General features: G+C 41.5%; 1 protein-coding gene across 1 annotated transcript; it reads right to left on the bottom strand.

Annotated features, from left to right (window-relative positions):
* Positions 1 to 410: 410 nt before the first annotated feature.
* On the bottom strand, positions 411 to 24,045 carry ASNS (asparagine synthetase (glutamine-hydrolyzing)). Its single transcript, XM_074986213.1, has 12 exons — positions 23,829 to 24,045; positions 17,986 to 18,281; positions 16,065 to 16,302; positions 12,239 to 12,424; positions 11,869 to 11,970; positions 9,760 to 9,887; positions 8,217 to 8,343; positions 5,695 to 5,801; positions 4,015 to 4,115; positions 3,011 to 3,092; positions 2,583 to 2,738; positions 411 to 956 (listed from the first exon to the last, which is right to left on the bottom strand). Exons 2-12 carry the CDS (start codon positions 18,232 to 18,234, stop codon positions 747 to 749), a joined length of 1,686 nt encoding a protein of 561 aa, XP_074842314.1. The 5' UTR covers positions 18,235 to 18,281; positions 23,829 to 24,045; the 3' UTR covers positions 411 to 746.
* Between the last annotated feature and the right edge of the window lie 271 nt (positions 24,046 to 24,316).

Below are 24,316 nucleotides of genomic sequence, written 5' to 3'. Positions count from 1 at the left end.
TCTCTACGTGTCTTACCCAAGGTCTACAGTCACTATATGAATAATACACGTATTAAACACAGGAGCCTTGACAGAATGTCCAGTCCATAAATGTTCCATTTTATATCCCCAAGGTGAAATTCAGGCCAGTATAAAGTGTATGAACCATTCGAGTCCTCCAAAGAGGTTTTCCATTAGAAATACATGTATATTTGTAACTGAAGTCAACCAATATGACTGAGTAGTAACAAAGAGACATCTGTGCTAGTCTATATACTATCAAAACAAGAAAGCAGTAAAGTAGCACTTTAAAGACTAACAAAATAATTTATTAGGTGAGCTTTTGTGGGACAGACCCACTTCTTCAGACCATAGCCAGACCATGGCTGTGGCTATGGTCTGAAGAAGTGGGTCTGTCCCACAAAAGCTCACCTAATAAACTATTTTGTTAGTCTTTAAAGTGCTACTTTACTGCTTTTTTGTTTCAATATGACTGAGTGTGAACAAGAGGCAGAGATGTTAAATATGATGGTGCCCTTGCCTCACGATACTTTTTCAGATGAGAACGGTAGTTTAAGTAAGGCAGAGATCCCCGTGTAAGCTTCCTACAGTGAATTTCACACTATTCTATTGACTAAAGAGGGCTCTTTCGTCAGAAATATAGTTGTCCAAATCCATTCACGATACTCTTTAGACTATTTGGTTGAATGACCAGCTTTAGCGCAGATTGAGCTATTTGTCAACATGTTTCAAAATGACTGGAACGCTTATTCTTTGGTAGACGACTTATAATGTTTCAATGTGCGAGCTGAAGGATCAGTAGCTTCAATCCACCGTGGCATCCAATAATGGGGAAGCCAATCACCTCGCCCAGGGTAGTGGTTCTCAAAGATCTGGCGGTAGTAATAACCTTCTTTAGTCTTTGGAGGATTAAAAGGAAATTTCTCTGCTGCTTTTTCCAGCAGAAAGTCATCAACCTATGAACAAAAGTGAAATAAAAGCTAAGCTGTGACATTGTTTTATAAATTATTCACTAGACCATCAACTGCAATCAAAATACCGTCATCTCAGTGTATAAGGATTTACCATTAAACTCCACTGATTGTTAAAGTTGCCCATTCCAGAAAGAGATTAAAAGCTTTCTAAAAGGTGAAATCCTTCCCTAGGATGTACACATGGCTCCCCTTGAGCTCAGTGGGAAACTGATCTGCACTTTCGAGAATTAGTCCTGTAAATGGCCCTATTAGTGTGATATTGTTTCTGGCTCCACATTAGCTGTCAACTTTTTAAAATCTAAAATTCTCTTTTCCAATAAGTTTACAAAAGTATCTCCCCATTTCCTTCCTGACTCACCACTGAATGATTTCAAAACAGCTCAGGCTATGCAGTTACCTGCTTCTTGTTAGGTTTTCTCTTCTGCCTGTGTACAATGAATCTCAGTTCTTTCCATCAGTACAACCTAGTCTGCAGCCTTCTCATACCAGAAAGTAACCCAGGAGTAGGGGTGCAGAAGTCAAGTCAACTGCAGCTGCCATTCTGCCAAGAGCAGGCATGAAGAAGGTTGATTCCAGGGGGCTGTGCTGATTTGGGTGATCTCCTGATTAGCTTCCACTGGGGGGCACCAACAGAGCACAACCATAAAATTAATCTCCTTCCAATGCTCTCAGGGAAACAGAATAGGGATCCTATCAGCCACTCCCTGGCGGGGGTTAGATGTCTCTGCTGGCACAGCTTTCACTGTAATACAGGGGTATAAACTGCACCATCACAGGGTATGCAATTGAATCAGCATTGACACTACATGCAGGCAGCTCCCCTTTATACAACAGGCATAAGTTGGGCACTACTGTCTTATCACTAGTGATCGATCTCTCTCTCACACACACACACAAAATATCTACTTTTATACTCGTGTGTGTGTGTGTGTGTGTGTGTGTGTGTGTGTGTGTGTGTGTGTGTGTGTGTGTGTGTGTGTGTGTGTGTGTGTGTCCCCCTATAGAGAGCAAACAAAGCTACAGTTACACTACCTGGCTCAATAAGAAGTCAGCACAAAAAAGGGCCTAGCTACAAAACAGGTGCAGCTACCAAAAACCAACACTATACTAACTCTGCAGTGGATAGAGATGATATAAGTAGCTTGTGTAAAGCAGAGCAGCTGCCCTAAGTGGAAGGATGTCCCATAGTACCACAGCTTTCATTTCTCACATGAATCCGGAATCAAGATAGTTCGTCCATGAACTAAACACACAAAATTTTGCAGCCCAGCTATTTCACTCACTTAGCCATATCAATTACTTACACAGTCCTTCCCATGAGATTTCATTTCTTTCCATCTGAAATTTCACCTCAGGCTATGAAAACTGAGGTAGTATGAAGTACTTTCATTTCTTAAAATCAATATTGCTCCTGTAATATTCTTGAACAAATGGCAATCTGAGAACTTCAAAAATGCAAATATTTGTTTTTCTGGAGTACATGGAAATACCACCTTTCATTGGCTGATGCCATTTCTAAAACATCTGTAATGGCTTTAAAATGTAGAATGAAAGAAAGCATATGGTTCTGTAGATAACAAGCTGAAATTTTAACATAAATGTGTGTACCTGGAGATCAATATGCTCTTGGAGAATTGAAAACCAAGACTTCTTGAGAGATGTTATACCATCGCTGAAGGCTTCTTTGGGTCTCCAGAGTATTTCTTTTGGAAGCAAGTTAGAATCCTGAAATGCTTCTCTCAAGAGATGTTTTTCAATTCCATTCTATTGGCAGAAACCATAATAATGCTGTCAATGTTCAGAACTTAAGGGTAACAAACCCTACAAGACAATTTTAAGGCTAGGTTTTCAAAACACATTTTCCCCTTTTGAAGCCTATTCAAGAAAAAGAGCTGGCCACTGGCATCAATCCAGCAAAGAAATAGCATATACAAACAGTCCCATTAAAATCTATAGGATTACTCGTGCTTAATGCTCTGCTGAATCACAACCTTAACCTCCATGATGACTTTTGGGGGCTATGTATGCTTGTTTACCTTTGGAATTCTGAGTTCTGCTGGCAAGGACAAATAATAAGAGGTAAACCGGTGATCCAAAAATGGGACTCTCAGTTCAAGACTAAAACAAGAGAAAATAAATTACAACAGAAGACATACTACAACAATCCCATGACACATTACTTTAGAAATTCCATAGCTACTAACACGCATTTATTTTGAACAGAAGGAATGCAAAAGGTTAGTATTTCAGTATCTGAATATAAATTTCCAATTAATAAATTAGGACAATCCAGTAAGATATCAACCAAAAAAGGTTGAAGAGTTTTCTTACTGTGCATGCTGCCATCTACTGGAAAGCGTAGGGTATCACACAAAATGCAGGCATTCCTACTGCAGGTTCCACAAAGGCCTCCATAAAACAAAGCATTTTGCATATACACACTGAAAAAATCCTGTAATTCTAAAAGAATCTGTTAAGAAACAGCAAATTGCCTGTGAGGAGATGCATCAGCATGCTTTAAGTTGTTGCAGAATCTGCTAAGTTTCCCCCAAAAGCATATCTGAGTTTGGTTTTCAAATATGATTGCAATAAAGAAGTACCAATGGAAACTCTAAAGACATTTCATAGTGATGCTGCAATGCTCCCATGCAGCATTCCCACTAAATTCAGCAGGCGTTCCAAGTGCAGAAAGACTGCTTATGTTCAGGCCCAATATGTTGCAAAACCAAGCAATTAGTATAATTTCTAAGTCTTCAGATTTGAGGTATAAAATGAATTAAGAAGAATTTTGCCTTTGGTAGCAAGGAACTTCATCAGTCGCTCCCATACTTGCTTTAAACTAACACGCCCTTTAAAATATACTGAATTATAGAGGAAGGCAATAGAGGGTAATATGTTTCTCTGCGTGTTATACCAAATGCTCCACTGTTCAAAAGTTGGTAGTTTCAGAGAAGACAGCAAGATCTTTAAGATTCTAGTCTACTTAGGTTCTTAAACTATACCTACAACTGTGGTCTGTGGAGCCTAAAACAGGCCTTACCCATGAGCTGCAGTAGTTCTGTCTGCACGAAGTACATCAAACAGATACAGTTCTCTCAGAAGCCTCTCACTGTCTTCCATAGCTGCTTCGGGAGACGGGGCCTGTAATATACATGTCTATGTAGTACATGCTTACATTGCATAGATGTATTGCAACTTTGAGAACTTTCGGTAGCCTCTGGCAACTTCCAATGATTTCTTTGAACAGGCAGAAGTGGGTAATCTGCAGCATAATATGCATAGTACAGTAATGCACTACTTTTAAGTCATGAATGTTAGAGCAACTTGTACACAAATCTATATTACAGGCCAAAATTTCACAATTTCCAAGCGTCTGAAGAGAATACATACCGTCCGATGATTAGGACTCCTTTTCCCATCTCTCCTCGTACCCACAGGAACACACAACATGCATGCTTGCGCCCACAGGTTTACTTAATACGGTACAACAATAAAATGTGTTTTGGAAGCTATTACATGGAGATGCTGAATTTATAAAATGATTGTTTAATATTGTCCATTTGTTCCTACAATAATTCTCAACACAAGCCAAGAGGATGTAAAAGATGTTTATTACACAAAAAAGTATCAGCTGTTCAGGCCAGATTCTGATATGATGTAAGTCAGCATAGGGCAGTCTCAGTACAGAAGACAAGAACTGCAGGGAAAGAAGACTGTATTGTTTGTTCGCTCTTAGAAGTGTTCTCCGCAGGTCTGTGTTGAGACACATCAGCAGGACAGTATGGTGAAAACCTGCACTGCTGTTATAGGATTGTCCCTGTCCCATGAACAGGAACTAACAGAAAGATCCTCAGATGGAGAAAAGCATGAGAGCTTCCTTGCACTATGACAATTTACACTATTGAGGATCCACCCTTCAATTTCCAAGCTGGCACCTCAACCAATTCTAAATTTGCTTCTAAAAATATAGAAAAGAAACAAAATGTTTCAATTAAAAATTACTAAAATGTGTGTAACAATCTCTAAAAAGAAACTTCTATAAAAGGAGGAAAAAGGAAATGTCTGGACACAGCTGGCGACATTCTCTTAAAACCATTATTTGAGTTTAGTAGGACCACTCACATAAACAACTGCTTGACTATGTCTACACTAGCCCAAATCTTCTAAATGGCCATTTCAAAGACTACTATTGAGGTGCTGAAAATGCACATTCAGCGCCTCATTAGCATGCCACTGGCCACAGCTCTTCGAAATTGCCGCTTTTCACTGCTGAGCAGCTCGTCCTATCTCCTGATAGGAATAAGGGGATTTTGAAGTTCCCAGGGTCCTTTTGAAAAGGACTCCCATTTGTACAAGCTGCGCAGCAGCGAAAAGCGGCAATTTCGAAGAGCTGCAGCATGCTAATGAGGTGCTGAATATGCATTCCAGTTCCTCATTAGTAATCTTCAAAATGGCCATTTGCATAGTCATTTTGAAGATTTGGGCTAGTGCAGACATGGCCCTGGTGTGCAAAAGCATTTGAGACACTGGAGTTGTGAGAACTTTTTTCTTATATGTGCACTTTAATACATTAGTTATTTGTAAATGGACAGAAAGTACCAGTACCAGAAAGAATTAATGTGCTATTCTCCAAGGATCCTTTTCCAATTATTTTGTCCCAATATCTGCTCGCACAGATAAGAATACTCTTCTTTCCTTGAGAACAAAATGTTATTCTTACCTTATGGAAATAGATATAGCCTTGTGTAAGCTCATCTGAGCCTTCGCCTGAGAAAATGACCACACTGTCTGTTTTCTTGCGTATGTATTTGGAAACCAGGTACATACCTAAAATAATGAAATCAGATTTACAAAGTTATTGTAAATTCAGTTACAAGTGAATAGAATTCTCATTTCAGAAGTAAAGCCTGAAGAGATATTTTGATGTAATATTGCAGTGCCTCTCTTCCAGACTAGAAATTAGGGGGAGAGTAGCTGAAATCCACAACAGCAGCAACCCTTTCTGCTGTTCAATGCCATTAAAATAGCACTGCCTCACATAATTTTGGGTAAATGTTCTCAACTAAAATTGTTCAGCTGGCTGTGCTTTCCCATAACTAGTCCTTAAAACTCAAATAATTGAAGGGATTCTTTGAGTCAGGAAAACTAAGTCCCAGTGAAGTCAGTTGGACTTAAGCACATGCTTGAGTACTGTCCTGAATAGGAATGTTTTCCTGAATTATGGCTTATATTTGTAAGACTTAAACTAACCAGTTAAGAGAAACCTATAGAAGTAATAAGTATTTAACAGTCATATTGCATAGTCCATTTAATTTGCAAAGCACTTAATAAATTCTCCCTACAGGTTAAAACTCCCAAATCCAGCATCCTCTCATCCAGCCGGACCAGAGTCTTGGGGCTGGGAGTGGGAGGAGCCAGCCAGAGCAGCAGCAGGAGTCCAGGGCAGGATAGCCACAGTTGATGTGGTGGCAACGGAGGAGCCAGCAGCAGCCGCCACAGAGCCCCGGGCTGGGAGCAGCAGCAGGGAGCAGTAGCCTGGGCTGGTAGGTTGGCAGCACAGGTGGGGGAACGGGCGGCTCATGGCCAGAGCCACGGCTGTGCGGAAAACTACAGGCCCGGGAAGGTTTGGCTGGGGCTGTGCAGAAAGCTGCAGCCCCGGGAAAACGTTAGTGGGGCCGGGCAGAAAGCTACAGCCTGGGGAAGCTGCAGCTGGGGAGGGCTGGCTGAGGCCAGCAGCCAGGGCACCTACGTAGTGTAAGAGGGGTTGGGAAGCTGCCGTCGGAAAGCCCAGGAGCAAGTACCAGCAGGGGGGCAGAATTGACCACACCTGCTCCAGCAAAATCTGGGAGTGCTTAGGTCCCGAGGGTGCCAGACCAGGGAGGCTGAACTTGTCTTCTCTTTGTATACATATAATGACTTCAGCCTTTCATCACTGAATCTTTCCATGGGATTTACTTTAATAATAAAAATAGTTTGTTTTGTTTTAGAACATGATAGATTTTATTAACAAGTGTTTATGTCAGTGAGTTCTACTTCATTGTCATATTAAACCACACCTGAAAGCAAACAAGATGTGTAAAAAAAAATTGAAAAATGATTCGTTTCCATATCTGCACAGCAAAATAGTATGCATATTTTGAATTCACGAAACTGGCCTGTCTCTGACAGATATGCTTTAGTCAAAGTTTTTGTCTCAGAACAGGAGTAAAATTTCTATGGCTTGTGCTTCACAGGAGGTGAGATTAGATAATTTAATAGCCCATTCTAGTCTTAAAAATCTGGATCTCAGTCTTTCATTTAAGGATCTCAAAGCCTCAAAAAAATACCACAAAAGAACAAAAGTGCTGTTATCTGTGTTGCTGGTAAGATAAATAACTTGCCATTGTCCCACACTGAGCATTTGTCTAAAAAAAACATTTTGGCTATGTCTACACAACGGCAATCTGCCGACAGAAGTTAGTCAGAAGAGATCTGAAGAGATGACATCCACAGACAAAAGGGAATAAAAAAAGCAATCTGCTCCATTGACAGAGAGCAGCCAGACTGCCTGGATGCCTTCTGGACAGAAGGGCCAACTGGAAGCTCAGCAAACAGGGCTGCCTGGTGAACTGGAATCCACGTCTGTCAACAGAAGGCCTCCCAGAGCCTCTACATAGCTTTTTGGTCAATAGAAACTGTTGACAAAGGCATTATGCCTCATCATGGAGAGGCAGAACGCTGTCAGCGGAAGTGCCAAGTTTTGTCGACAGACTGTCAACAAAAGACTTTTCGTGTGCAGATGTTCCACAAGCTTTGTTGACAAAACCCTGGTTTTGTGGACATAACTCTCTAGTGTAGACATAGCCCTAGTTACACTACAGCTTTTGATATCTAGCCACACTAGCTTGAGACAAACTTAAGTGTCTGTGTAGACCCGCCTGCCATGCATTAACAGATCCTTAAGGACCTCTGCTTTACTCCTGTTTCAAAGCATAATAGATCAAAAAGCACAGGACCTGTTAGTGTGTGGCAGTGGAATCCACACCAACATTTTGTTTAGTACACAGCAGATTTACATCCAGCTTGCCATGGAGTAAGTGTTTGTTAAGACAAGCCTGGAGACAATGGCAAAATTGGCAACCAAAATCAAGATTCTTGTCTTCCAGGCTCTTTCTGACCATTAGACAGTATATAAGGATAATCCCTTTTGTGGAAAACAATACATCAGTACTTAGTAAAGATCATTATTAAATCAGATCTTACCAACTGAAGCTCTTACTGTTGTAATATCATAAGATTCCAAGCTAAAAATAACATCTTCTATTGCCTGAATTCCTTCTTCAGAATTAAATATTACTTCATGATGTTCACTGCCAATATAAGTAGCTACCTGTTTATAAAAGACTATATTAGTAACCTGCCTTTTAATCAAAGGTGCTTTGCAAAAATCATCATCACTAAAATACCAGAGCTCTTGTGCAACAAAAATTACAAGAAAATAAAACAGGTATCCACTATAAACTCTGGTGGAAAATATTTCCCAAATTATAATTTACTCCAATCCCAATGTTTACACAAAAATACAGTGGACTCTGTTATGGCTGGAAAAAGTTGTGACTTTTTTTCCCCCAAGTGCTGCATAATCTAAAAGAAAGCACAGTGTCCCCAAAAGATTTCTCTAGACTAGAGTTTCTATGTTCTGGGGAACATGAGTGTTCCGTGAACAACTCACAGGTGTGCCAAGAACATCTGAAACTTTTTAGATACCATACACCAATGATCTATATTTTCTGTTATTAAAACCAAATACAATGTTACTCCTACATTGTTAAAATTCCTGATTACTACTTTTTTTTTTTAAACCGCTGTTTGGGATTTTTTGGTCTGACAGCAATGTTTTGTTTTTAAAGGAAAATTTTCATAGATATTCAACATAAAAATATGGTTGCGTGTTCCATGGTTTCAAAAAGTTGAAGAAACACTGCTTTAGACTACAGCTTACAGTGTTACTTAAATTTGAGTACCTCAGGTTCATGGGCAACTAACTATTCACAGATGCTAGACACTCCCAGTGGTTCTTCCAAGATCTAAAAGTTTAATGGTAGAATCAGCCACAAATGGAGGCAGAATTGAGACATCTTTGAAAGCATGGCCCTTGCAGCAGAGCCTTGTACAGAACTCTTATTTTAATCCTGCTCCCATCCTTTACTGCAATACCCACTCCCAACTGCTCACACATTACTTCTTGTATTCTTTTATCCTGCTCTCTCACTCAAAAACCTTCAGTCTTTCAAGAGAGACAGATTTCACCATGCAAAAAAAAAAAAAAAAAACCTCTCAGTTTCATATATATATAATTTTTACCACTAAAAAACAAAACACAAAACTTTATTTAAACCTCGTAGTAAATGCCCACAATTTCTTGCTCTCTGGAGGTTTTTTTTTTTGATCACCCAATCAGTTCTGCAACAAAGCACTTTACTACCCACTCCTGGTATGGCAGCAAGTCCTGTAGGATCCCACTGCTGGGTTCTGCCTTGTAGTAAGACAGCAATGGCAGTTTTGGTTGCAAAAAGAACTTTCAAATATATAAGAACAAATAAAGCCAAATTATTTGTCACTTAATTGAGAAGCAAACCCAAGACTATGTAAACTTGGTTTTACTACAAATTCTGATTCTGCCCAAAAAATAATTACAACTACTACAAGGATACATTATGACCTTAAGAGAGGGAATATAGAAGCAGTATTCCCTATTCAGCTTGAGCACCCTAACTGTAGCTGAAGACAAAAATGATTACTATACCTTTCTGGCAGCCAGTAAATCAGGACTGTCTTCCATTCCAATTGCAAAAGTTTGTAATGGATAAATGATGCCCGACTCTTTCATCAGTTTCAGGAGCACTGCAGCAACCAAACTGGAATCCAAACCCCCTGTAAAGCATTTATTTCATTATGTTTTTCAAGACACAAACACCTGTACAATTCCTTGCTTTTTAAATTATGTATGAACCCCAGATACATGATATATAACTGAGGGTGAAAGAAAGAGTTCAAGAAGACAAAGACCATGCTGTACAATTTCAGAGGATCACCTACAGCAATAATTATTAGTTTATGTTCAGCCCAGGAACTGCAACATAAATCTTTCTTTACTACACACAAATAGATCACCTACCGTGGAATAATGATTCTAAATGAGTACATCTTCCCTCTGCCATCCTGCCAAGACTGGACTGATTCCCCAACTACTTCCAGTACAGAACTGTACTCTTCAACTCCTTTGGGACAGTGCTTCCACATACATCTAATATTCATTTGCCGTAGACTCTGCTTGTCCCTCATCTTTGCCAGTTGTTATCTGTTCATTCCCCATCTTTTCTGCTTGCAGATACCATTGCAGTCATCAGACATGCCCTGGCCACCCTCTGTCAACTTCACCATCCTTCCTGCCACTATCCTTCCTGCCAGTTTTACAGAATGATGTACAACCACCCTTTCATACTTAGCTCACTGACTGCCACATCCCTTGGTAAAACACACTGTTGAAACTTCACACAAAGAGACACACACAATTAGTACTTAGCTGGACTGTATTTATGGAAAATTACTTATGCTGTTGTAGCTTCAGAAATTTTAAATTTTGAAATAGTTTGATTTTGAGGGGTGTGGGGGGATGGAACTGCCCTATCCAAAGCACCACAATACCCTCCCTGGCTTTTACATAGGTAAGTGAAAGGAGATAGCAGAACTAGTCACACTCATGAGCCCTGTCACATTCTAACACACACTTGATAAGATACATCACAAGTGTGTGTCATTATGCCATGCGTATACACAACTTACCTTAATTCAGTCTGCCAGAACTGCTAAAAAAATTGTAACAAATGTCAGATCAAAGACTACACAGCACATCTCTGGGTTCTACAGTAAGGCTACATCTACATGGTATGCTGCTGCTGGCAGGTTCATGCAAATGAGGGCACTCGACAATGCAAATGAGGTGCTAATTTACAAATCACACATCTTATTCTGTTGCCACAAAACAACCTGTGTAGACAGGGTTCTGTCCACCAAAATGCCCCATGTTGACAGCCCTTTATCCCTCATTTTTGTCAGGCATAAGGGACTGTTGACAAGAGGGGGTTGGTTAACAGAAATCTGTCTACACGGCTTGTTTTGGCGACAGAAGCCTCTGCCCAGACAGCAATCACAAGAGAGTATGCAAATAAGGCATGCAGTTTGAAAATTATCACCTCATTTGCACTGTCAAGTGTCCTCATTTGCATGACCCTGCTGACAGCAGCATGCCATGTAGATGTAGCCTCACTGCCTCTCAGCCAAGACACTGAACTTCTTCCTTTATCTTAGATTATCCCTATTTGAAAACAGTTAGTTTCGGCCCAGATTCCTCGAAAGCCATACACAAAGGATATGTCTCCTCTTTCTCTGCCCCCACAAACACAAGGAGAGGTGAGGGGCAAAAAGAATTCATCTCCACAGCCAACTTCCTCCTCTTCTTGGGAATATGCAGAGGCCTCTCTACAGATTTACCTCATGATAGTGCAGTGACTTCTCACTTTTACTGGATATTTACCTTCACATAAAAGCCTTAATTTTATGACTACACTGAATTATCGCAAAAGTATTATATTTGTAACATCTTAGTGAAAAATGGCCAGATACTCTTCAATCCAATATCCCAGCTCAAGTATCATTTGGTATATAATGTGGCTCAGTAAAGACCATAACAATTTTCAAAAATTCCTGAAAATTTCTGTTAAAATTGTTGGTAGTTAGAAAAGATGCTTTGAAAGTCCTGCTATTTTAGATGCATCACAGACGGACCAAAGTAAGTAAACATTTTATGGGGAGAGGGAGGCAGGAAACAATCATTTGGGGTTTTGCTATTTACCTGACAAAAGACAACCAATTCTTCTGTGACTCATCAAACGTTTTCTAACAGCATTTTCAAACAAAATCCGAATGTTGCTTTTCACTGTTTCAAGATCCACACCTGCCACAAAAGTAAACAAGCAAAATGTCAAGTCAGGGTTTTCATCATCCAGGCTTTGTTGGATTCAGCAGAAAAGGACACACAACTCTTTGTTATAACATGAATTTCAGGCAAGGATGCAGGAGCTCCAGTATATTTACAAGCAGTCACATACAAAGAGAGCACCCAAACATCATGCCCCTGCAGTATCACTTTCTTTTCAGCTTTTTGACAAATGATTCTACCACTTATACCAAATTACAAAAATCAGTTATTTCTTTGCTGTTACCTGTAGGTAGATTTTCCACTGTATCATAAGCAGCATGCAGGGGTTCATCTTTAAAACTATGAAATTTTGCCAGTTCCACTGATACAACTTTGCCAGATGGCTTTAAATCCAACACTTCATAGTGTCCAGGAAGAAATGGCTCCACTTTAGGACAACAGGGCATAGAATGTTTTAAGCTGATAAGACCTGAGGACATGAAAACATGTGGAGAAGAAATTTTCAGGTGTTTTGAGTATTTACCATGCCCACCACCATGATCTCTCAGCTGCCTAAAATTAGATACAAAATACTTTTCTCCAGATTATCTATTAGGCTACGTCTGCACTAAAAGCATCAGTTGACAGAATAGTAACAGAGAGGGAGCCGTGCTAGTATATACTATCAAAACAAAAAAGCAGTCAAGTAGCACTTTAAAGACTAACAAAATTATTAGGTGAGCTTTCGTGGGACACATCCACTTCTTCAGACCACAGCCTTGAGTCTGTTTTGGTACGGCTATGGTCTGAAAAAGTGGGTCTGTCCCACGAAAGCTCACCTAATAAATTATTTTGTTCGTCTTTAAAGTGCTACTTGACTGCTTTTTTGTTTTGACAGTTGACAGAAGTTACTGTCAACAGAGAAATCTCAACAGAACCTTTGTCAACAGACGGGGCCTTCTGTCGACATAACTCAGGGAGCATCTACACACTTGAAGCATTCTGTCGACAGACTCTCCACAGAATTCTGCATTTGCCTTGACAGTATTATCCCCCCGAAAAATTTGAGGCATAACAATCTGCCGACAGAGTACTGTCAACAGAAGTGCAGTGTAGACACTTCTGTAGACAAAGAGGACTTCTGGTTGCCGGGCAGCCCTCTTTGAAGAGCTGTCATTCCGCTTTCTGGAACCAGAGGGCAGTGCAGTCTAGCAGTTCTCTGTCAACAGGGCAAGTTGTGTGAAGATGCTATCCACCGATAGAAAGAAGAATGGCAGCCTCTGCAAACAGTGCTGCCCAGGAACCAGAAGCCCTCTCCGTCAACAGAATGCTATGCCTCCAATTTTTGAGGGATAACACTGTCGAGAGAAATGCAAAGTTCGGTTGAGACTCTGTCAACAGAACACTTTATATGTGTGTAGACACTCCGAGTTACGTCAACAGAAGTCCCCTTTGGTCGATGAAACTCCAGTATAGAAACAGCCAAAGCCTTCCGTCAATAATCTTGAAGAAGTCTGCATTTGCCTTGACAGTGTTATCCCTCAAAAATTTGAGGGATAACACAGTCAACAGAATGTGCTACACACAACTTTCTCTGTTGACAGAAGTGTCTACACTACACTTCTGTCAACAGTAATATGTTGAAAGAGGTTCTGTCAAGATTTCTCTGTTGACAAATGCATCTAGTGTAGATGTAGCCTTAGAGATTAATTCTGTTCTGATTGGTGTAATGATGAGGAAATATACGCTGCCTGAAAACTCTTCTGAGGCAAGCATCCTGCCAATAAGAGATAGGACTGAGATGTGTTCTAGAGCAGCAGAAAAGTAAACTGCACAGAGATAGAATATGCCCTATAGCTAGGGCATGAGAACGCTGCCAAAAAACCCAAACCACCTCTGGGGGTCATGTTCCCAGGCTAGCACATTATCTTTTAACCCTATGAAGAAGCCAACCACATTGCTGCCTGTATGGAGAAAGAGGCTACTGACATTCACTTCATCACTTCATGCATCCGAGGGTCTGATCCTGTGCTTACTGAAGTCAATGTCAACACTCCTGTGCCATACAGGTCAGTGGGATCAAATGTCAATACAGCACAGTCAAACTTCACTAGAACTCAGCCCCTAGCTACTAGGCAGTATATTTTCCCTAAAACATTCTGGTAGCAAAGTGGCATAATTGAACCTAGTAACAAGGTCAAGTACAGTATATTTAGTCTCTGCGTGAGCTTGAAAGACAGAAAGTAATTTACATATAAAACCAAAGAGAGGTTAATATAATCACTCAGTGGTCAAACTTATAGCAAAGTTGGTAATAAAAAAAGTAATGGATATCAATTTAGCAATTCCAAAATCCCTAAATTACAGATCCCAAACCTGAAAGTGTTGTTTCTAATTAAGACCTCAGAATCAGATTTGCAATAAAATTCTCAAGGGCTGTATTTTGCTTTCATGCTGCACATCAAACTTCTGTGAAACCACAGGCAGTGTTTTGCAGAAATTGAACAGGGAATGCATCACATGGTCACCTGGACGCAGTCAACTGAATTTCAAAAAAAAAAAAAAAAATCAAGCTCTCAGAAGTGATGCAGACAGGAACTGTGAGCTCAGTCTCAAAGTCCTTAGTGGGGGGAAAAAAAACACCACAGACAGTTTTGCACAAATAAAAAAAAAAAAAACTATAGGGTTGCGTCTACCAGATCTCACCATTACAATGGTCTACCTAATTTGGATAGATTACTAAACACACATGCAGCAGTTCAAGGATCAATGTGAGGAAACAAGGTTTATTTGTACATGTTATTTTGTAAATAAACTCCCTTGCTGTCCCATTCTGGTGGTGTTTATACATCTAAATATCTATGGTTCCAGCCAATGTTCCTTCAAAGCTGTGCACTTGGGCAGCCACCCAGGACAGATTCAGGTGCCACTCAGCTGATTGGCAGAGCGCTCACAGCCAGCATCATGCATTTCTTTTGGTGGCATGCATCTGCACAGTCCTCGGTGCACATAACAAAATTTATTCCACCCACGGATGGAAAAAATTAGAGAAAACCCTGTTTCCACCATTTAATTGTTTTTTCGAAAAATAAAGAAGGGGTTAAAGTAGGATGACCAGTAAGGTTAACTGAGGTTATCAGGATCATCCTGATATTAGGGACTTTGTCTTACATACGTGGCCAGACAGTAGCTCGTGAGCCATATGCAGCTCTTTTACAATTACAGAGCAGCTCCCAGAGACCCCCCACCCCACTACCTCGTCCAGATCCCACTCCCCATTCTCTGCCTACAAAGTTGGGGAAAAAGGCAGGTCTGAGGGCTTTAGCCCAGCACCAGAGCATCCAGGCAGAAACTCCACTTTCTGAGACACACCACTGCATAGATCAGGCTGTGTACGTCTTGCAGCTCTTAAGCTTCTGGAGATTATTGTGTGCTGGTGAATGTTGTCTATATAAACAGGGGACTGGTTGCTAGATCTTCTCCACACACACAGGGAGGAGGAGAGGGGCCTGATTTTTCCACACTATCTGGTCACCCAAATTGGAAGTATCATGTTTAAGTGAGGGGAAAAAGGGGATACTGAACTTTGAAATAACAGACAGACGTTACTCCAACGGCATTTGTATTTTCTCCTCCTCTACAAAAATTTAGGACTGTAAACTACTTAAATGATCTCTGACTCAACAGATTCCCAAGACAGCTGCTTGGGAATTCAGTCAGAATTCCCCAGGACCAAACTCTGGTCTGGCTTTCACCAGCATAATTCCACTAACTTCACCTTACTCTTGTCTAACTGATCAGAATCAAGACCTCAAATATCCAAAAGTCAGATAATGCAGATAGCTGGCAGTCAGAAGTATGTAAAATTGATCAGAAAACTGATTTTTAGCTACGTTAAAAGGCCATTTATTCAATGCTGAAGTTTTCCTATTTTTGTCTAAATTCTGCTTGAGACTTTAAAAAAAAAACTAATGGGAACATCACAGGATGTTATTTATACTGACTGGATTCAATTACCAATAATTCTTTTGTTCATTTTATTATACATCTTTAACAATCATCAAGAGAATGACATTCATGTACATCCAAGACCTTTTTTCATTTATTTTCATTTCATTCATTCATTTTACCTTTTGCCTCAGAGCAGACACCTAAGAATCCATCTTCAGTCAGTACCTTAAACAATGGTCTGACTCCATATGTATCTCTTCCTAGAAACACTTTCCTGTTTGCAGTGTCCAGCAGGATGAACGCAAACACACCATCCAGCATACAGGCTGTTTGCTCTATTCCTCCTCTGTTGTAAAGATGAAGGATTACCTCACCATCTACTAAAGTTTGATACTCAAATCCAAACTGCTTTTGTAACTAAGGAAAATTATTAGAAAGAAAAATAAAAGATTAGCATTCACAGACGCTGGACACATTGGCCACGTCTACATGTCCTGCGTCTTCAGCTCCACTGCTGGCAGAGCTAAGATGAACAGGTTTCTGGAATTGCAAATGGCTTTCCATTTGCATACTCACGCAGCTAATTAGCATCACTGCACGAGATTTCGCTCGTGGCAGAGGGATCTGCCGGCAGTAAAGAGGCCGTGTCAATGTGCCTCTGCCAGCTAAACCCGCCTCTGCTACCAGTCCCTTATGCCTGCTTAGGTGCTTTTGCAAATTCCAATAGACCCCAATCTGCATCTTTAGCTGCCCAAATACTTTTGAAAATCTGCCCCATAGCAAATGCTGTATTTATCCATATTGATATTTAAAATATGTCTTAAATCAGCTAATATGCTAAGATTCAGCAAAAACATAAGTTATACTCAAGTAGGACAGTAGAGTAGCTCCCCAAAATAATCTGCAGAACACCAAATTTACAAAGGACTTTTTGTTTTTGTAATTTTACGTTTAATTCTGAATTCTACGTTAGTAAGTGCTGACCATGTGCTTAGCCGCTGGAAGCTTAATATTGGAGTAGATTTCTTTACTAGCTTATTTTTCCTTTTGTCATTTATATATCATCTCGATTCACTGTAAATATTTGAAGACCTATTGTATTCTGAGTCTCTCTCATATACTTATGAATCAGCTCCAGATTTTGCACCCAGACACTTCATTTCTGAAGCTGCATCATTTGCTTATTTGCTCTGACATTTGAGTCTACGGCATTTTAGAAAAGTTCCAAACCTTCACCCACACTGTAGTACAGGTGGGCACTCTCTGGTTGGATAAGAACTGTGGTCTGATGTGATTTTAGTTAGGCCAATGTATGCTTATCGTGGGGGTGGCCAAGTTTCCCACAATCCCGTGAAGTTTGCTTACAGCCACCAGTCGTAGCTCTCAGTGTTCTGTGCTGTTATTTAACTTCAAATTATTCCTCAATGTCTTTTAAGGCCAGGTCTACATTAAAGGAAAGGTGGAATTAAGATGTGCAATTGCAGGTATATCAATTACATAGCTGGAATTGATATGCCTTAATACAAGCTTCCGCGCCATCTCCACAGTAGGACCTCAATGGGAGTGACTTCCCTTTCTTCTTGTAAGGAGCAGGAGTACTAGCACTTATGGGGAGTGCCCTGTGAGTTCAATGTAATGTGTCCTTACCAAGCACACTAAATCAAACTCTGGCAAATCAACCGTGCCATCCTCAATTTTCCTTGGAGGGAAGATGTGCCCTTAGAAACCAACAAGCAGTGCAAGTGCTGGTAATGCTGCTAAGCACAAGCTTTTTTTTCTTTTTTTACACTTTATCTACTTATCTTCTTGTGCCAACACAGTAAAATTATTTAACAACACTAACGCTTTGTTATAAAGTGAGCAGATAAATCTTGGCTAGGCCTAGGCTTATACATGGTATATCAGTACTGTCACAGCATAGCAAGCCGGTGTTCCACTTATTCATGCTGGTGAAATGAAAACAAAGAGACCCATTCCCCGCAATCTTGATCTCCTGTGGTTCAACAAAATTCTCTGATTTGGCACCAGTCAGGTCCCAAGCATGCTAGACTATATAGATTCAACCTGTACTACAGACCACTGTCTATTTTTGTTTTTTACCTTTTTGAAGTTGTAGATTTCTCCATTGTAACACAGCCATAGATATGGAAACTTCTTCACACGAATAGGCTGCATTCCGTATAACTGATCAACAACTGCAAGACGATGGAAACCAAAGCAACAGTTGGTGAAGCCATTGACGTTTTCAAAACGAAATGCATCAGGACCTCGATGAGCAATTTTCATGGCACTTAGACACTGGACAGAAAGGCATTCATCACTTCCAAAAAGGGCCCAGATCCCACACATTGTGAAATCTGTTGCAGGTCGAGTCACAGCTATATAAAATGAGGAACCTGTTAACAGAAAGATGTTATCATACAACGTGCTTTAGCTACAGTAGATCCCAGGAAGCACATTTAAATTGCTTGAATATAAATAATGAAACACTGCCTTATGAAGAAAGCACCTTGTTTTGAGAAGGTTGATTAAAAACAACCCAGAAAAAAAAATCTTTACTATATGTTGCACAACCCAAGAAATCAGGCGTCAACTCAGTTTTAGCTACACTTAAATATATGTTTTGGTTATTTTAGTAGTTTCTTGCTTACAGAACATGAACTCATATTCCATCCACAGTATCACACATTGAACAAAACACCATTCCCATTAGTAACGTAAAACCACAGTGCAGCAAGGGCAGGTGTGAACTGAAAAAAAAAGTTGTTAATGTTTTCCTTCCTGTACCTTCTCAGGGAAAGGCTGTAACCCTAGAAGTCCTTAACCATTTCTAACAGGATATTGCAATACAGTTTGGTTACATCTACATGGCATTCCTCTCACGAGAGGGGAATGCAAACGAGGGACCCTGACATTTCAAATGAGGCGCTGATTTGCAAATCTCATGCAATCGTGCTGTTGGGAGAGATTTTGCCAAAAAAAAAAAAATCAGCCGTGTAGACAGGGTTCTGTCAGCATAAATGCCCTTCGTCAACAGACCCTTATCCCTAAAAAAATGAGGTATAAGCGTTCTGTTGACAAAGGAGGTTTTCTCCAAGTGAACCCCATCTACATGGCTGCTTTTTTTTTCCCCCCGACATGTAGATGTAGCCTTAGATATTTAACTTAATTTCTCCAGTGGACTGGATCATAGGAGAACATAACATAAGAACATAACATAAGAACGGCCATACTGGGTCAGACCAAAGGTCCATCCAGCCCAGTATCCCCGTCTGCCGACAGTGGCCAATGCCAGGTGCCCCAGAGAAGGAGAACAGAAGACAATGATCAAGTGATTTATCTCCTGCCATCCATCTCCTGCCCTTGTACCGAAGGCTAGGGCACCATACTTTACCCCTGGCTAATAGCCATTTATGGACCTAACCTGCAAAAATTTATCGAGCTCTTTTTTAAACCCTAATAGAGTCCTGGCCTTCACAGCCTCCTCCGGCAAGGAGTTCCACAGGTTGACTGTACGCTGTGTGCAGAAAAATTTCCTTTTATTAGTTTTGAACCTACTACCCATCAATTTCATTTGGTGTCCCCTAGTTCTTGTATTATGGGAAAAGGTAAATAATTTTTCTATATTCACTTTCTCCACACCATTCATGATTTTATATACCTCTATCATATCGCCCCTCAATCGCCTCTTTTCCAGACTGAAAAGTCCCAGTCTCTCTAGCCTCTCCCCATATGGGACCCGTTCCAAACCCCTAATCATCTTAGTCGCCCTTTTCTGAACCTTTTCTAATGCCAATATATCTTTTTTGAGGTGAGGAGACCACATCTGCACGCAGTACTCCAGATGTGGGCGTACCATAGTTTTATAGAGGGGAAGTATGATATCTTTTGTCTTATTATCTATCCCTTTTTTAATAATTCCTAACATCCTATTTGCTTTACTAATGGCCGCTGCACACTGCGTGGATGTCTTCAGAGAACTATCCACTATAACTCCAAGATTCCTTTCCTGATCTGTCGTAGCTAAATTTGACCCCATCATGTTGTACGTGTAATTTGGGTTATTTTTTCCAATGTGCATTACCTTACACTTACCCACATTAAATTTCATTTGCCATTTTGCTGCCCAATCACTCAGTTTGCTGAGATCTTTTTGTAGTTCTTCACAATCCCTTTTGGTTTTGACTGTCCTGAACAACTTGGTGTCATCTGCAAACTTTGCCACCTCACTGCTTACCTCATTTTCTAGATCATTGATGAACAAGTTGAACAGGATCGGTCCCAGGACTGACCCCTGGGGAACACCACTAGTTACCCCCCTCCATTGTGAAAATTTACCATTTATTCCAACCCTCTGTTTTCTGTCTTTTAACCAATTCCCGATCCATGAAATGATCTTTCCTCCTATCCCATGACCGCCTAATTTACATAAAAGCCTTTGGTGTGGGACCGTGTCAAAGGCTTTCTGGAAATCTAGGTATATTATGCCCCTTTGAAAAAAGGAAGCAGCATCATGTCCATTCAACCTCAGCAAGCCACACTGGATGGCAGGGTACAGTCATTTTTATTTCCAAGCGTTGAATTGACTACATCACTCTGGGTCACCACCCCCCCTGAATGGAACAGGAGTTCCGTCACCCTGTCTGCTTCTCTCTGAAGATTAGGAGGTGTCAGAATGTTGTGACAAAAGACCTGCCCCACCCCTTTCAGCACTTTTTGCATGCGATGGTATGATTAGCAGACCCAGCTCATGTACTCTAAGCAGAAGTGTCGAGTACCTTCCAAGAGAAACAGTAGCTGAGGTAGTATCTTTTACCTTTTCCTACCCTAAGACCAATATGACTACAACAAAATTGTGAACTTAGAATCCATTGAGTCATTTTTACAGCTCAGGTTGCACACCTGCCCCCCTCGCTCCCCCAAAAAGACAGGAGCTTTATTAATGTATTTTAAACAAGATGTCTAAGCCCAACACTTTTCTTAATAGTAATCATCTCTGGCTAGTATGGTCCAAAGTTACCCTACTAAAGAACTCCAGTGGAGTTACACATGGGATAATTTAGGTCAAAGCACCCCATTTGCAGAAACACTGATTGCCTACAGCTACAAATGAAGTCAATGGGAGGAAGGCATAGAATCACAAAACACTAAAACTGGAAGGGACCTCAAGAGGTCACTGAATCCAGTTCCCTGCCCTCTCAGCAGGACCAAGCACAGTCTAGACCTTCCCCGACAGGTGTCCATCTAACCTGCTCTTAAAAATCCCCAGTGATGGAGATGCCACAATCTTCCTAGGTATAGTATATACGAGGCCCATTGTCCAGGCAAAACTCCTCAGACTGACTTCACTGAGAACTTCCCACCGAGGCTTGGTTTACACTATGGAGTTAAGTTGATTGCAGATATGCAATTCTAGCAACGGCAATCGTATAGCTAGAATCTACTTATCTACAATCAACTTACCTGGCCAGCTACGCAGAGAGAGATAGATGGGAGAAAACCTCCCTTCAACCTCCTTGCGATATTCAGGAGTACAGGGGTCAACTGCTGATCCTAGATAGAGACACACAAAATTGAACTACCAAGCACATGAAATCAAAATCAAACCCCCTGAAAGGGTCAATCTTCCTGGTAGTGTAGACAGATCTAACTTTTTGGTAGGAGAGGGACACATCTGTTTTTGCATTAGCACCAAGGTTTTAATCAAAAACTAGCCTTTATTGAGTTTTAGGAGAGATTTACAATTTCTTTCAATCCCATGCTGCTTGGAAAATATGCTAGCTCACATGCTTATGATTTTGATTGCTTGCTTTATTACAATGACATGTTAACTAATTAAAGTAACTCATATGCTTTCTCTCAACATGCGATGGTCACAAAAATAAATCAAGAGAAAGACATTTCTTTGGCACACAACAATACTTAATCGTATCCAGGGCTGAATATTCAAATTTGTTTGAATGGTCTACCGCATGTTTTATTTTATACTAAGTTAGTGAGGAGTCTTTAACTGCAAATTATGGGTGAAGCTACAGCAGATTATAATCATGGAGATAACTTGGCAAACAACCAACAGAAATAGCTTCTACCTAAAAGACAAGACATTAAGGCCATCCCAGAAACATGCTGAGCCAATGAAAAGGCAACAGCAGATGATAGTGGATACAGTTAAATGCTTGAAAAGGTGAGTCTTCCATTGTCTATGGAAGCAGAAAAAGTATACAAATCTCTTTGGCTACATCTACACTAGCCCCAAACTTCGAAATGGCCATTTCAAAGTTTACTAATGAAGCACTGAAATGCATATTCAGCACTTCATTAGCATGCGGGCAGCCGCGGTGCTTCAAAATTGACACAGCTCGCCCCCCGTGCGGCTCGTCCTGACGGGGCTCCTTTTTGAAAGGACCCCGCCTACTTCAAAGTCCCCTTATTCCCATGAGCAGATAGCATGCTAATGAAGCGCTGAATATGCATTTCAGCGCTTCATTAGTAAACCTCAAAATGGCCATTTGAATGGCCATTTCAAAGTTTGGGGCTAGTGTAGACACGGCCTTTGATAGCAAGGGGACCTTTCACATACTTAAAACCCATGTGCTTAAGTACTTTGCTAAAGGATGGTGTACACTAGAAAATTAAATAGACCCAACTAAGTCACTCTGGGGTGTAAACAAACATGTTCCTCTATATTTCAGTGTTGAATAGTAACTGAGAGGCAGCTGTGTTAGTCTGTACTCCAACAAAACAAAGCAGCACAAATGTAGCACTTTAAAGACTAACAAAATTATTTATTTGATGAAGATATGATGAAGTGGGTCTGTCCCATGAAAGCTCATCACCAAATAAATCATTTTGTTAGTCTTTAAAGTGCTACATTTCTGCTACTTTATGTTTCAATGTATTTACTTTGTGTATTTGACAATATTTCCTGCATAGGCAACTGAGCTTTCTTCACTATTTTGTATTTCCTCCATTATCTATGCCACCTTTCCACTCAACAAGATAGGATTCTTTTTTCTTCAAACAGAAAACAGGGATATGGATTTTGTGGAGCCATAAAATTGGCAGGCAGAGTCAGAGATGGATGTGAGTTTGTTACACTTTCAACATAACAGATTAGCTTTCAAGTCGGTGGTGTCTCTTTAACTCTGGAGAACAAACTTTTTTTCAGTTTCTTGCCCTTGAAGCACATTTGGAGGGCGGGGGGAGGGCATATTTCATTCAGCCGAATGTCTTTTTAAATGCAGTGTTGCCCTTTCTGCAATCACCTCAGCGCTGATAAGCAGCCCAAGTTACACACGTTGCCTTCTTCACAACTTCCGTCTGATGCAATTGTCTTTCCTCTGCTGCAACCGAGTACAGCTTTGCCCAGCAATGGGTCAGTAAGCCTCTCCTCTGGGTACCTACCGCACAGCTCACACGAAACCAGCGCCTAAGGAGCCAGCAGGGCAGTGGGTTTCCCCACGCAACGGGATTGGGACCTTAGAGCACAAACGCTGGGGTGAAGTGGGGCGGATCTCTATCTAGTCACCGGCTGGCAGAATGGGACCCTCGCTCATTACCGAGCTGCTAGGCACTAATGCAATGCACGCAGACACGTGCCACGGGCGGGCCCTAAACGCGTGCGTAAAAGTTCGCAGGATCACGGCCTACAGGCGTTGCTGGCCGGCGAGGAACAGCAACATGCTTCCCACCAGTGACCGGGCCACCAGCCGAAACGCCTCTGCCGCTCGGCGGAGGGGCCAGGGGCCAGCCCCGGCCAGAGGGGGGCGCAGGAAGCCGGGCCGGCAGGAAGGGAGCGCAGCTCACCCCGCCCATGCGCAGCCAAGAAGAAGCAGCGCGGCCCCCGCAACTCCCTACCTGCCGCAGCAGCGCAGCGTGCGCCTCCCCCCGGACAGCCGGCGGCACAGAGCGGCCGCCTCCCGCTCTCCCTCCCCGCCCGTTACCTCCGCGCCGCACGCCGGGCAGAGACGCCGAGCGCTCGTCCGCGGGCTGCCGATCGCCGCCGAGTCACTGCCGGTCAAGCCTGGCTCCTCCTTCCGCTCCAGCTGCTGCTGCCGCTGCCGGCGCCGCAACACTCAGCGAGGTTTCATCATGCGGCCCCGCCCCGTCCTTCCGCTGAGGGGGCCGCTAGAAACCGCTGGGACACCTGCCTCATTGGCCTTGGCCTGGATGTGCCATCAGCCATTTCCTCTCTTTTCCCGGTAGGCGGGCAGGGGAGCCTGTAAATCTCTCTCTCTCTCTCTCACACACACACACACACACTCTCTCTCTCTCTCTCTCTCTCTCTCTCAGAGAGAGAGAGAAAATAGGGCTTAAGGAGGAGGGATGGAGGCTGGGGTAAAAGCCCAGCTGCTGCTGTCCCTATCAGGTTAAATTAAGGTGACCGTCCATCCGGTATTGGGCAGGACAGTCCCATATTTGGGATGCCAAA

The sequence above is a fragment of the Carettochelys insculpta genome, chromosome 2, assembly GCF_033958435.1.
Source record: "Carettochelys insculpta isolate YL-2023 chromosome 2, ASM3395843v1, whole genome shotgun sequence".
In the NCBI taxonomy this organism is placed as follows: domain Eukaryota; kingdom Metazoa; phylum Chordata; order Testudines; family Carettochelyidae; genus Carettochelys; species Carettochelys insculpta.
Note: the sequence above shows the minus strand (reverse complement) of the source record. Positions and strands in the feature narration are given on the sequence as shown.

Bases quoted from the DNA above. Each gene is read 5' to 3' on its own strand.
- ASNS (XM_074986213.1), bottom strand. From the start codon at position 18,234: ATGTGTGGGATCTGGGCCCTTTTTGGAAGTGATGAATGCCTTTCTGTC. The intron at 16,303-17,985 runs GTAAAAAACAAA...AATTTTCCTTAG, and splicing joins AAATCTACAACTTCAAAAAG to TTACAAAAGCAGTTTGGATT. The intron at 9,888-11,868 runs GTAAATAGCAAA...AATGCTTTACAG, and splicing joins AATTGGTTGTCTTTTGTCAG to GGGGTTTGGATTCCAGTTTG.